The 12,645-nt window shown below is 42.2% G+C and overlaps 1 protein-coding gene across 5 annotated transcripts in view; it reads left to right on the top strand.

Moving 5' to 3' along the window:
• MAPK10 (mitogen-activated protein kinase 10) overlaps positions 1 to 12,645 on the top strand; it is a 241,628-nt gene that overhangs the window by 130,318 nt on the left and 98,665 nt on the right. For all 5 annotated transcript variants that reach the window (XM_081959215.1, XM_081959214.1, XM_081959216.1 and 2 more), the window contains one exon: positions 5,120 to 5,289. In XM_081959215.1, coding sequence (XP_081815341.1) covers positions 5,120 to 5,289 — 170 coding nt within the window. The remainder of the gene's footprint in view (positions 1 to 5,119; positions 5,290 to 12,645) is intronic.

The raw sequence follows: 12,645 nt of genomic DNA, 5'->3' as shown, positions 1-12,645 counted from the left end.
TTGAAAGCATGCAAATGCAAGTAGATTAATAGGTAGCACTTCTACCTATTAGTAGGTGGGAAGGTAACAGCATTCCATCAGAGATGGGTTTCTACCGGTTTGGACCGGTTCAGCCGAGTAGGTAGTAACTCGGCCTGCCACGTCCCCAAACCGGTTCTCTCGATGGGCCGTCATCTTGTTTTTTGCTTCTGCGCGCAGAAGCATTTTTTTAGTACTGTCCATGTGAGCGTATGCAGAGCGTCCCTGAACAAAATGGCAGTAGCAGCAGCTGGCTCCCACCCCTGCATTCCATGTACCTTTGGCATGTAGTCATGCTGAACACATGACTAGAAATTTTCTTGGGACAACAGTGGCTTACCCGGCCAAGAAAAGAAGATAAGCATTCTGCCTTAGAGTCGGACACAAAACTGACAGGGAAATCTTTACTCTTTACCAAAGCAAAGAAGAGGGGGAAGAAGTGGACAACTTTAAAAATAACAACAGCTGTTTAAATTTAAATGTAGTTAAATTAAAAGTTGTTCATGTTTACTATTTAATATGTTTAGTTATCATCTCTTTGGGTCACATCAAAATTACAATTTTGCTATAACTGTTGAAGGATTCAAAAAGTTGTACATACTAGGAAACAACATTCATCCTGGCCCCAGGCTATACACTTCTACTATATGTCACATCCCTGAAGTTGCATAGAATCTTTTAATATTGATGCTTACTCTAATCATCATCATCATCATCATCCTCTTTTAACGACCCTGGGAACCGAATGGAGCTGTTTACTGGCTGGATGCCCTTCCTGTCGCCAATGCGGAGTTTTGTTCAGCAGATATATTCTCATTGTGCCCAGAGAGAGAGAGAAATACCTGCCTCTACCTAGGATCGAACTCACAGCCTCCTGACTGTGAAGCAATATCACCACTCAATGCTTACTCTAATGATAATTGTAGTTTTAAAACAAACAAACAAAAGAGGAAACTATAAAAGTCCTTTGGCCAAGACATGGAGATGAGCACTGTGCCCTGGAGTCAGTCATGACTGACACAGAAACCTTTACCTTAACTCTTGCTTGATCAGGAATAGCAATAGCACTTAGACTTATACACTACTTCACCAGGGGTGGGTTCCTGCTGGCATTATTACCGGTTCGGTGCCCGAAAAATGTTGCTCACTTCGCTCGCGTGCATGCCGGACGCGCGCTCTGCACATGAGCACATTTGCAGTTAAAAAGGTCTGTGCATGCTCACAACATTAAAAAAAAAGGGTGGGTGTCAGTGTTCCAAATATCATGCAGAATTAAATCCGAGTCCAAGGCAGAACTATCCTTAAAGTTCCAATTTAATAAGACAGACATGTTGGCAACAAACTGTGGAATCCCAAATCTGAAAACTTCCTGGGATTCCACCCAGTTGAAAGTTCATGATCTTATCCCCACAGCCATAAATCCATCACATGGTCCAATCTTCTTCTTCCACGCTGGCATCTCCACCCAGCTGGTTCCGGTCAGGTGCAGAGGTGCGGAGACAAAAGATGACCTTGAACTTCTAGAAAGGAATGACAACAACACATTCCACAATTCTACTCCTTTCTATTTCCCCTCCCAATTACTACACTAATGAAACAGTATAGGAAATAATAGAGAGTGTGGCAGGTCAAAAATCCTAAAAGGAGTATAACTGCAGGTCTGACAAGGGGATTATATTTTTCCAATTAAGATTGTTGTGCGCATGTGCAGAACAGAAAATAAAGATGGCGGCACCCAGGACAGAACCAGTACGGTCATGTGTTTGGCCGAGTTACTACCTATTCGGCTGAACCGGGCTGAACCGGTAGAAACACACCTCTGCTGCTTCACAGTGCTTTACAGCTCCCTCTAAGCGGCTTACAGAGTCAGCCTATCCCCCCCCCCCAACAATCTGGGTCCTCATTTTACTGACCTCAGAAGGAGGGAAGGCTGAGTCAACCTTGAGCTGGTGAGAATCGAACTCCTGGCAGTGGAATGCAGTGTTAACCTGCAACACTGCATTCTAACCACTGCGCCACCACGGCTCCTAGCTCCTAATGCTGGGAATCGTAGTATTAAGTTTCTCTCTTCAATTGGAGGCAGCCTGTCATGGACAATTAATGAGACTGAACGTAAGGGTTAGGACTTCTATGCGTGGCTGCTGTGTTTGCGATGTCTTGTGCTTTCCACTATTGTGCTTTCTTTGTGGTCATCATCCATTTCTGACTGATTCACCACAATCAGAAGCAGACAGCCAATTTTTTACTCAACTTCTTTTTGAACTCCAGGCAAACGGTGGCTTGAATGAAACAGCTCAACTGTTTCATTCAAGCTGATTCTGATTTCGATAAAGCTGTGCACAGCAAATAATTTAGTAGTGCTTTCTTAAAAAAATAAAATAAAGGATACTCCTTTGGTTAGTATAAAGGAAGTTAATCTATGATATATGTCTACATGAAAAGTGATGATCAAACCAAATTTAATAGTTTAATACGCAAATGCAATTGACCTTTTTTAGAAGGCAGCTATAATTTTCATTTTCACTTTTTATTTTCTTGTGAAAATGACTTTCTTACTGGAAAAGGCTATAAAAATAACATGTCTCATACGTGTAAAGTAGGATGTATTAATTACAGTAATTAAATCTTTTATTAGTTATGTCTTCAACCAAAGTTTAGGAACGTAGATATTCCTATTATGTGTACTTTCCTAATCCTATTTCAAAGATGATCATTGATTCATTCATTTGCCCTCTTTATTATTTTTACAAATAATTCAAGGGGCAAACATATCCAATACAGTTTCCTCCTCCTGTTTTTCCCCACAACCATAACCCTGTGAGGTGGCATGGGCTGAGAGAGAGTGGCCCAAAGTTATCCAGCTGGCTTTCATGGCTAAGGCAGGACTTGAACTCATGGTCTCCAGTTTTCTAGCCGGGTACCTTAAACCTTACACCAAACTGGTTCTAAGATACACTATTCCCCCCAGTTGTTTCCTTGCCCCTGCTCCAAACTCTGCAAATTTCCAAATACAATCCAGAATGTGTGTGCTCATTTTTAAAAATAAGCATGACTTATAGTAAGACACAAAGGTTCTTTTCTATCAGTTTGTATCTGTGTCTGCTTGGACACAAATGTCTTTGCTTTCTGTTTCCCGGGTTAAATGGATGCTGCCCCAGGGGAAAACTTTGCCTGGTATCTATTCTTACATCATTTCTTCATTATTTAGATGTTATTTAATGTTTTCCTCCCTAAGCTGATGTCATTTTGTTAGCTTTTATTTCCAGTCTTCCTGTTCTACACAGATTATTTGTGATACTTTTTTTTTAAATTCTTGTCAGGCAGTGTATAATTTGTAATATGTTGGAAATAACATGTAAATCTATCTATCTATATAAAAATGTGTGTGTGTGTGTGTGTGTTCCAGCATAACTCTGGAACTCCTCAAGCAATTTCAACCAAATTTGCCACACAGATGACACACTCTCTGGAAACAAATACTTTGGGGGTAAGACACCCCTAACACCCCCTGGTGGGGTGTGTGTGTTCGGTTAAGATAGAGCCTGTTGTGCCTTAAAATGGCTTCTACCGTACTCTCATAAAATGGCTTCTACTGTACAACGCCGTGGAGTTGCCATGGTAACGGCTTCACAGTATTCCACAAGGGGGCTCCCTCTGGTAAGGGGGAAAATCCAACATTAGAAATTCCTTTTGGTCTGGACATTTTCAACAAAATCAGGGCTTTTCCTGTCTAATACAGGATTAGGATAAATAAATACCCGGGCAACGCCAGGTTATCAGCTAGTTTATGAAATAAAGTACAAGCGCATGAACACAAATCAACCTCAAATCTCATTTTTATTATAACATAGGAATGTACTAAGGATATTAGGGAAATATAAATAATAATGTATTGTGGAGTTCAGTGCCTTGGGATTTTATTTATTTTGGGGCACATTTTGAATTTGCACTAGGATTTAATCCTGGAAATATAATAGAAATATAATATGAAACTCTGCTCCTGTTCTTCTTTTTTTTGCCACCACTCGTGTTAAAACCTTACGTCCATTATTCACTGGAGCAATGTCTTCGTTGTGATTAAGAAGGGAGTACATAAATTCACAGCTGTAACTGTCTCCCATGATCAATAGCCCTAAATCTAACCTTAACCCATTTGGCAGGAGGGAAAAAAGAGAGCTGAAATAAGCAGACTTAATTGATTGGTGTGCAAAAACTTTTTGGCAGGCAAAAATAGAACAAGAAGTCTTAAGTCTTAAGATTAGCTGTCCTGAATAACATCTAGCCTGAACTGAGAGAAAGATCATGTCTGAAAAAATGACCATGCCACATGCGATGAAAGTAATTGGTAGGTATGCCCCTTGGCAAATTAAGGTTTCAACTAGATCAGGTGTGTCAAACTCAAGGCCCGCGGGCCAGATCTGGTCCACTGGGTGCTTAGATCTGGCCCGCAGGGCCGCCCTGGAAACAGCAAATGACAGCCCGTGGTGCCTCTGCCAGCTAAAACGGAGAAGGAAAACATGTTTGTCAGAATATTCATGAACCGGCAGAGACATGGTAACAAGGTCAGCCAATGAATAGGCATGATAACAGGTCAGCCAATAGGGCTTTTTTGGTAAACAGAAACTTAAGCAAGAAATCTGGGCATGGCTTAGCTCTGTGCTCAGCTCTAAAACTGAAACTAGTCTATCTGAACTGAAACAAAACTGTTCTCTCTGCCTGTGAACCAGCTGTTGGTATTGTATATTTACTTATGTATTATATTATCTATAAAGAGAAGTTAATGAATCCTGCTGAATCAGTTACCTGTGTGTGCTTTCTGGATTTGATTTCTGCAACAAACTCTGACAATGTTATACAAACTCTTGTGCTCAGCCTAATAGATCTTTTACCTACAGCTTGCTTTGTAACGTTAGATTTCATCTTCCTAAGCAAAACGTATGACTAAATTCCTTTTTACTGAGGTATTTAAAGAACTGGGTATAGATATAAATATCTGAATATTGAAATTAGCAATGTATTTTGAGCAGCTCATTATGCTCCAGGTTTATTGACTTTCTGTTGTCTTTCTCTCTTTGTCTGCATCATTCCATCTTCATGACAGGGATTTGGGAAACAAGTGGATGTGTCATATATTGCCAAATACTACAACATGAGTAAAAGCAAAGTTGACAACCAGTTCTACAGTGTGGAAGTAGGTGACTCGACCTTCACAGTTCTCAAACGCTACCAGAACTTAAAACCAATTGGCTCTGGAGCTCAGGGAATAGTTTGGTAAGATTTGCTCAGTTTTTCTCAATCTTTATTCCTTGCGAATTGAGTAATGCCGTCTCTGGTATGCATTAAGTACAAGTATCCTTGACTTACGACCACAACTAAGCCCAAAATTCCTGTTGCTAAGTGAGACATTTTTAAGGGAGTTTAGCCCCATTTTACGACCTTTCTTGCCACAGATGTTAAGTCTGCAGTTGTTAAGCTAGTCACGTGGTTGCTAAGCGAATCTGGCTTCCCTATTGACTTTGCTGGTCAGAAGGTCGCCAAAGCTGATCACATGACCCCTGGACACTGCAACCGTCATAAATACATGCCAGTTGCCAAGCCTCTGAATTTTGATCATATGACCATGCGGATGCCGCAACAGACATAAGTGTGAAAAATGGCCACAAGTCACTTTTTTTCAGTGCCGTTGTAATTTCAGATAGACACTAAACGAACAGTTGTAAGTCATGGATTACCTGTATGAGTCATGAACATTGCCCTAAATTACAATTAAAATGTATGCAAAGGTTGAAATAAGAGGCGGGGGAGGGGGAGGCTTAATGCTTAAAGATTGTAAAAGTACTATTTTGGTTGGCTGGTTCTTCCCCTCCTCCAGATTCTACATTGCATGGTACTAAATGCTACAAATGAAAAGAAATTAACTGTGATTAATTGTGATTGTGATGGAATAGCTACTGGTCAATCTATAAAAGCTAATTAAAGTATTTTGAGTCTAATGCCGCATACCTATGATAGTTTCTGAGTCTTCCATGCATATAAAAATACTAGAAGTAAGGGATACTTTGAAAAAAATTGACTAATCTCTGCTCATCTCTGCTTATTTCTGGAAATAATTTGTTGTTGTTAGTTGCGAAGTCATGTCCGAGCCATTGAGACCTCATGGACAATGTTCCTCCAGGCCTTCCTGTCACCTACCATCCTCTGGAGTCCATTTAAGCTCAAGCCTACTGCTTCAGTGACTCCATCCAGCCACCTCATCCCTTTCTTCTTTTGCCCTCAATAATTCCCAACATCAGGCTCTTCTCCAGTGAGTCCTTCCTTCTCATTAGGTGGCCAAAGTATTTGAGTTTCATCTTCAGGATCTGGCCTTCTAAAGAGCAGTCAGGGTTGATCTCCTGTAGGACTGGCTGGTATGATCACCTTACAGTCCAAGGGACTCGCAGGAATCTTCTCCAGCACCATAGTTCAAAGGCCTCAATTTTTTGGCGCTCAGCCTTCCTTATGGTCCAACCTTCACAGCCATCCATCGCAACTGGAAAAACCATACCCTTGCCTATACACACTTTTGTTGGCAGGGTGATGTCTCTGCTTTTTAGTATGCTGTCTAGATTTGCCATAGCGTTCTTCCCCAGGAGCAAGCATCTTTTCTTGGCTGCAGTCCCCATCTGAGATGATCTTGGAGCCCAGGAAAGTAAAATACAGTATGTCACTACCTCTATGGAAATAATAGTATTCGTTTTTTCCTGCACATACTAGATACTAGCTAGCAAACGGATATTGTGGTACACAGCTTACACATTTTTGCAACTTCTTCCAGAAAGAATATTTCAAGCAGAAGAGTAATTTCCCCCTTTGCTGTTCAAGAAAAATCTGGGATTGGTGCTGTATAATTTTTGAAATTGTCACAAATTCAAGGTTCCCAAAGTTGACGTGACCATTAATCCTTCTTCATGGAGGGAAAAAGAAAAAAACTGACATTTCAGCGAAACATATAAATAATATTGTGAAGGTTGCATTATAAAACAGGAAGGGCTTATCAATCTCATAGTGTAAATAATCAGGTCTTCTATGGTTTATGCAAGTATTTCTCTGATGAATGGTCTTGGTTCTACTGCCTTAAAACCCTCTATAGTCTATTTGTTTCTTTTCTTTCCTGGAATGTTTTGGTAGATTTTGGGATATTCTTTCTATTGTCATTATGAAAACAGATGGTTCATTATGAACCAACACCTTTCTATTAATTTGATAGTTAATTTTATGTTATACAAAAGTTAAGCTATTCTCCAAAGTACCTGAAGGCAGGACAAGAAGCAACAGATGGAAATTAATCAAGCAGAGAAGCAATCTAGAACTAAAGAGAAATTTCCTGACAATTAGAACAATTAATCAGTGGAATAACTTGCCATCCAGAAGTTGTGAATGCTCCAACACTGGAAGTTTTTAAGTAGATATTGGAAACCATTTGTCTGAAGTTGTGTAGGGTTTCCTGCCTAGGCAGGGGTTTGGATTAGAAGCCTTCCAAGGTCCCTTCCAACACTGTTATTCTGTATTTCCTGTTAAAGTGACAAAATTGCACAGATCAAACTTAAGTATGATCCTAAATCCTCTCTCCATTTCTTCTGACATTCGCTTTGATGGTAAGATCACACTGAATTTCCTTCCTAACAATACTTATGGGACTGGAGGCTAAAACATATGAAGAACGGTCTCAGAAATTGGGTATGTTTTTAGCCTAATGAAAAGAAAGACTAGGGGTGACATAATAGCAGAGTTCCAATATTTCAGGGGCTGCCTCAAAGAAGAGGGAGTCAGGCTACTCTCCAAAGCACCAGAAGGCAGGACAAGAAGCAATGGATGGAAACTAATCAAGGAGAGAAGCAACCAAGAACTAAGGAGTAATTTCCTGATAGTGAGAACAATTAAGCAATGGAACGGGTTGCCTTCAGGAGTTGTTTGGTGCTGCAGCACTGCAGGTTTTTAAGAAGAGATTGGACAGCCATTGGTCCAGAATGGTATTAGGGCAGTGATGGCGAATGTTTTTCTCCTCAGGTGCCAAAAGGGTACGCATGCGTCTAATAGTGCGTGCATGCCCACACCCATAATGCAATACCCTCCCCCTGCGCATGCGCGCACAACCCCCCCCTCCCTTCCACACATGAGCACAGATCTCACTGAAGCCTCTGGACTTCCAGTAGTCCCATTGGGCTGTTTTTTGCTCTCCCCAGGCTTCAGGAAAGCCTCCGGAGCCTGTGGATGGCGAAAAACGAGTCCAACGGGTCTATCGAAAGTTCGGAAAGGAACTTCCGGGAAGCCTGTTGGGTCATTTTTCGCCCTCCCTGGGTTTTCCTGAAGACTGGGGAGGGTGAAAACGGCCTCCCCCTGCCCTCTGGAAGGCTGAAAATCAGCTGGAGCTGTCATAGGGCAATGCCTTGCGTGCCCTCAGATATGGCTCCATGTGCCATCTGTGGCACCCGTGCCATAGGTTCACCATCATGGGTATAAGGTCTCCTGCTTGTGCAGGGGATTGGGCTAGAAGACCTTCAAGTTCTCTTCCAACTCTCTTATTCTGCCAAGTAACAAAAACAAGTATAAATAGGCATTTGTGATGAATCAGCAGGAGGAAAAGACTTCAAATCTACTCAGAGTTTAATTTGATTTGTTTGTGGCGTCCACAACCTTCTCCACTCCTATGGGGATTGAAACCACCCCCACATCTGTTTAGAAACATATGACAGTGTCTCATAGGACAATATTTTCTAGCAGATTGGGTTTAGCTCAGGAACAGTCTTTCTCATTTCCTGCTATTTCATCCTTTCAGTAGGAGTGCTGGAGGTTGAGTATTATTCTAATAGAAAGTGGGCGTAAAAGTCATAGAAATAAGAATTTCATAGAATTATAAAATTGTAAGTAGCTATTAATGCGAGAGCATTGTAGTGGTTAAGGAATCAGGCTAGAAGCCAGGAGATCTTGAATTCTAGTCCTGGCACAAAACCAGCCGGGTGACCTGTAGCTGGTAACTCTTTCTCAGCCCTAGGAAGGAGACAATGGGAAAGTATTTCTGAAAAACCTTGCCAAGATAACTGCAGGGACTTATCCAGACAGGCTCTGAGAACTGGCTGTGACTGAACAGAAGAAAAAGTAGCCATCTAGAATAGAATAGAACAGAACAGAACAGAATGAGGAATGGAATGGAATGGAATGGAATAGAATAGAATAGAATTCTTTATTGGCCAAGTGTGATTGGACACACAAGGAATTTGTCTTTGGTGCAGATGCTCTCAATGTACATAAAGAAAAATAAAATAGAATACATTCATCAAGAATCATATGATACAACACAGTGAAAGTCATAGGTTACTAATAAGCAATCAAATCATACTAGGTAACAAATAAAGCAACATAAATGTAAAGCAACATGGTTATAGTCATAAGTTGAAAGAGATAGGTACTAGTAAAGAGATAGGTACTAGGAATGAAGAGAAGAAGAATAGTAATACAGTCTTAGTAGATAATTTGACAGTGTTGTGGGATTAGTTGTTTAGCAGAGTGATGGCATTTGGGAGAAAACTGTGCTTGTGTCTAGTTGTTCTGGTGTGCAGTGCCCAATAGCGTCGTTTTGAGGGTAGAAGTTGAAACAATTTATGTCTAGGATATGAGGGGTCTGTGGATATTTTCACGGCCCTCTTTTTGACTCGTGCAGTGTACAAGTCCTCCATGGAAGGCAGATTGGTAGCAATTGTTTTTTTCTGTAGATCTAATTATCCTTTGAAGTCGGTGTTTGGTTGCAGAGCCAAACCAGACAGATATGGAGGTGCAGATGACAGACTCAATAATTCCTCTGTAGAACAGAATCAGCAGCTCTTTGGGCTGTTTGAACTTTCTGAGTTGGTGCAGAAAGAACATTCTTTGTCGTGCTTTTTTGATGACATTTTTGATGTTAGGCGTCCATTTTAAGCCTTGAGATAGGATAGAATCTAGAAACGCGAAGGCCATCAAGGTAAATTCCCTGTTCAGAAACTAAAATTATCACTCGTTCAAGGTAGACCAGTCCTCCACTGTTTCCCAGAATCTGCCCAAATTCGTGATCGTTGCATCAATGACACTATCTAACCATCTCATCCTCTGCCGACCGTCCCTTTTTCCTTTTGCCTTCAATCTTTCCCAACATCAGGGTCTTTTCCAACGAGTCCTTAGAGAAATGAACGGGATAAGACAAATTGCTCATTGTGAAATTATTTTGCTTTTTTGCTCTGAAGGCAGAAAAAAAAAACCTAAATGGAAGCTATGCAAAATGTCAGAGCTTTTATATTGGCTGGGAGATTTTAAAAAATGACTGACATACAACTGATCAACATTGCTTGTCTGTACTGCCAACATATGAGTCACAGGTGGGTTCCTACCGGTTTGGTCCGGTTTAGCCGAATCGGTAGTGGTTTGGCGGCCTGGGTCGCTGGAACTGGCAGCGACACAGGCCTGTCATGCCCCCGGACTGGTTCCCCCAGCAGCGCCGCCATTTGTTTTTTGCTTCTGTGCATACACTGAGCATTTTTTATTGTGCAGTCCATGAGCAAACTGGTGGTAGTGACTGCCGGAAATCACCCCTGATATGATTATGAGCTAAAGGACAGGAGAAGGGATGTCTGGACCCCTTATGTCACGTGTTCAATGAGTTTGTGTAATTTGCTTTCTAGAAAGACTCCTGAGAGCTTCTTGTGTCATACAAAGTCAGCAGGGCTGGGGCAGACAAATTCCTGTGGAGAATAAGGAAACCTGGATGAATGGAATCTAACCAATTCACATCCGACTAGGATTATGTTATCTCGTTCCTTCACCATTAATGGTGCAGCTATCAGTTGCAGTAATGGTCCCTCCAAGTTTAAATAGAAAAGTAGCACTTCAGGCATAGAAAAATGCCAGGCTAAAAAAAAAATTGCTGTTTTTATAGAAGCATCATGAAGTCTGATCTTTTTTTGTGCCAAAAGTCCAATGATAAACATTGAACCAACATAACACACGTTATTTTCTCAAGCCTAGCAAGGAAAGATGCTTTATCTCTGTCAAATAGTCCTGGCAATTTAGTCTCAATCCATTTTTTTTTAGCTTGCAAAGCAAAACCAGACTGAATGGGACTGGAAATTTCTGGCCAAGTATACTTGCAGTACAAACTTTCCACCTCAAAGGTTTGTTGTTAAGAAAATTATACAGTAGAAGGAGTCCAGTGGTTAAAGGCTGTAGTTGTTCATTCTTTAGTCCTTTGCTAAGTTTAAACTTTTAAGGGCTGGATATCAGCAAAATTATAACCCAGCACTCTCGACAAAGTAATATGAAAAGGCAACTTCACCCAGAAAGAGAGATATTTTTGTATTTTCATTACATTGACTTCTATTCAATTGCTGTACCAAGGAAAAGCGAATAGCTGCACCTCCATTCTTAGTTTTCCTTCCATCCTCCCTCCCTATTTCATTAGAACCAGGGGTGGGCTGCTACGAGTTTGCCCGGGAACCCATAGCTAACGTTATGGCCTATTTGGAGAACCTCCAAATCCCACCACTGGCTGGCCCCACCCTGCCCTTCCCTTCCCTCCCACCCCACCCCTCCCAGGAGTCTCCATGCGGCTCATTTTAGATGGGAGGTAAGTACAGGGCCCGCACGGAGGATAAGGGAGGGGGAAAGCGGGCCTTCCGGGGGGCCAAAAATGGCTGTATTCGGTGTATAAGAAGCAGCAACATTTCCACACTCTTTTAGGGGGGAAAAGATGTGTCTTATACTCCAAAAGATACGGTAATTAAGGATGGCTTGCACTTCATTCTAAACAAAAAGACATATTATTATATCACATAGTACAGCAATAGCAAACCTTTTTTGGCTCGCATGTTATAAGGGGAGGGGGAGCGCAGTGGGGTCATGCGCGGGGGTGCCATACCCATAATGCAACATGCGACCCCCCCCAGTGTGCCTGTGCGCATGAGAGGCGCTCCCCCCATTTTTTGCATGCTTTTTTAGCCCTCCCCAGGCTCCAGAGGCTTTAATAGGAGCCTGGAGAGGGTGAAAACAGCTCCCAGGCCCTCCCCCCCGGAGGCCCTCCGGAGGCTTCAGGGACCTTCAGGAGGCCTCCCTGAAGGCTCCGGAGGGCAAAAAATAACCCTATGAGCAAACTGGAAGTCACTTCCGGTTTGCCGGTAGGATCGGTTGAAGCCCTCTGGAGGCTTCAGGGACCTTCAGGAGGCTTCCCTGAAGCCTCCGGAGGACTAAAAACGACCCTATGAGCAAGTCTGATTTCCTTTTAGGGTCGGTTTAAGCCCTCCGGAGACTTCAAGGAAGCCTCCTGAAGGTCACTGAAGCCTCCGGAGGGCTTAAACTGACCCTACGAGCGAACCGGAAGTCCGTTCCCGAACTTCCAGTTTGCCATAGGGCTGGTTTTTTGCGCTATAAAGCCTTTGGAGCTTTGGGAGGGCAAAAAAATGGCTTTAAAAAAGGCTGAACTCAGCTGGCCAGCGCGTGCATGCATGCTGGCCAGCTGATAGGGCAACCCCTCACGTGCCCTGACAAATGGCTCCTCGTGCCACCTGTGGCACACGTGCCATAGGTTCGCCATCCCGGGCATAGTACATCTACGCTGTGACCTGGGCT

This window comes from Natrix helvetica (assembly GCF_964273705.1).
Source record: "Natrix helvetica genome assembly, chromosome: 7".
Lineage (NCBI taxonomy): Eukaryota > Metazoa > Chordata > Lepidosauria > Squamata > Natricidae > Natrix > Natrix helvetica.
The sequence above is the reverse complement of the archived record's forward strand: the minus strand, read 5'-3'. Positions and strand labels throughout refer to the sequence as shown.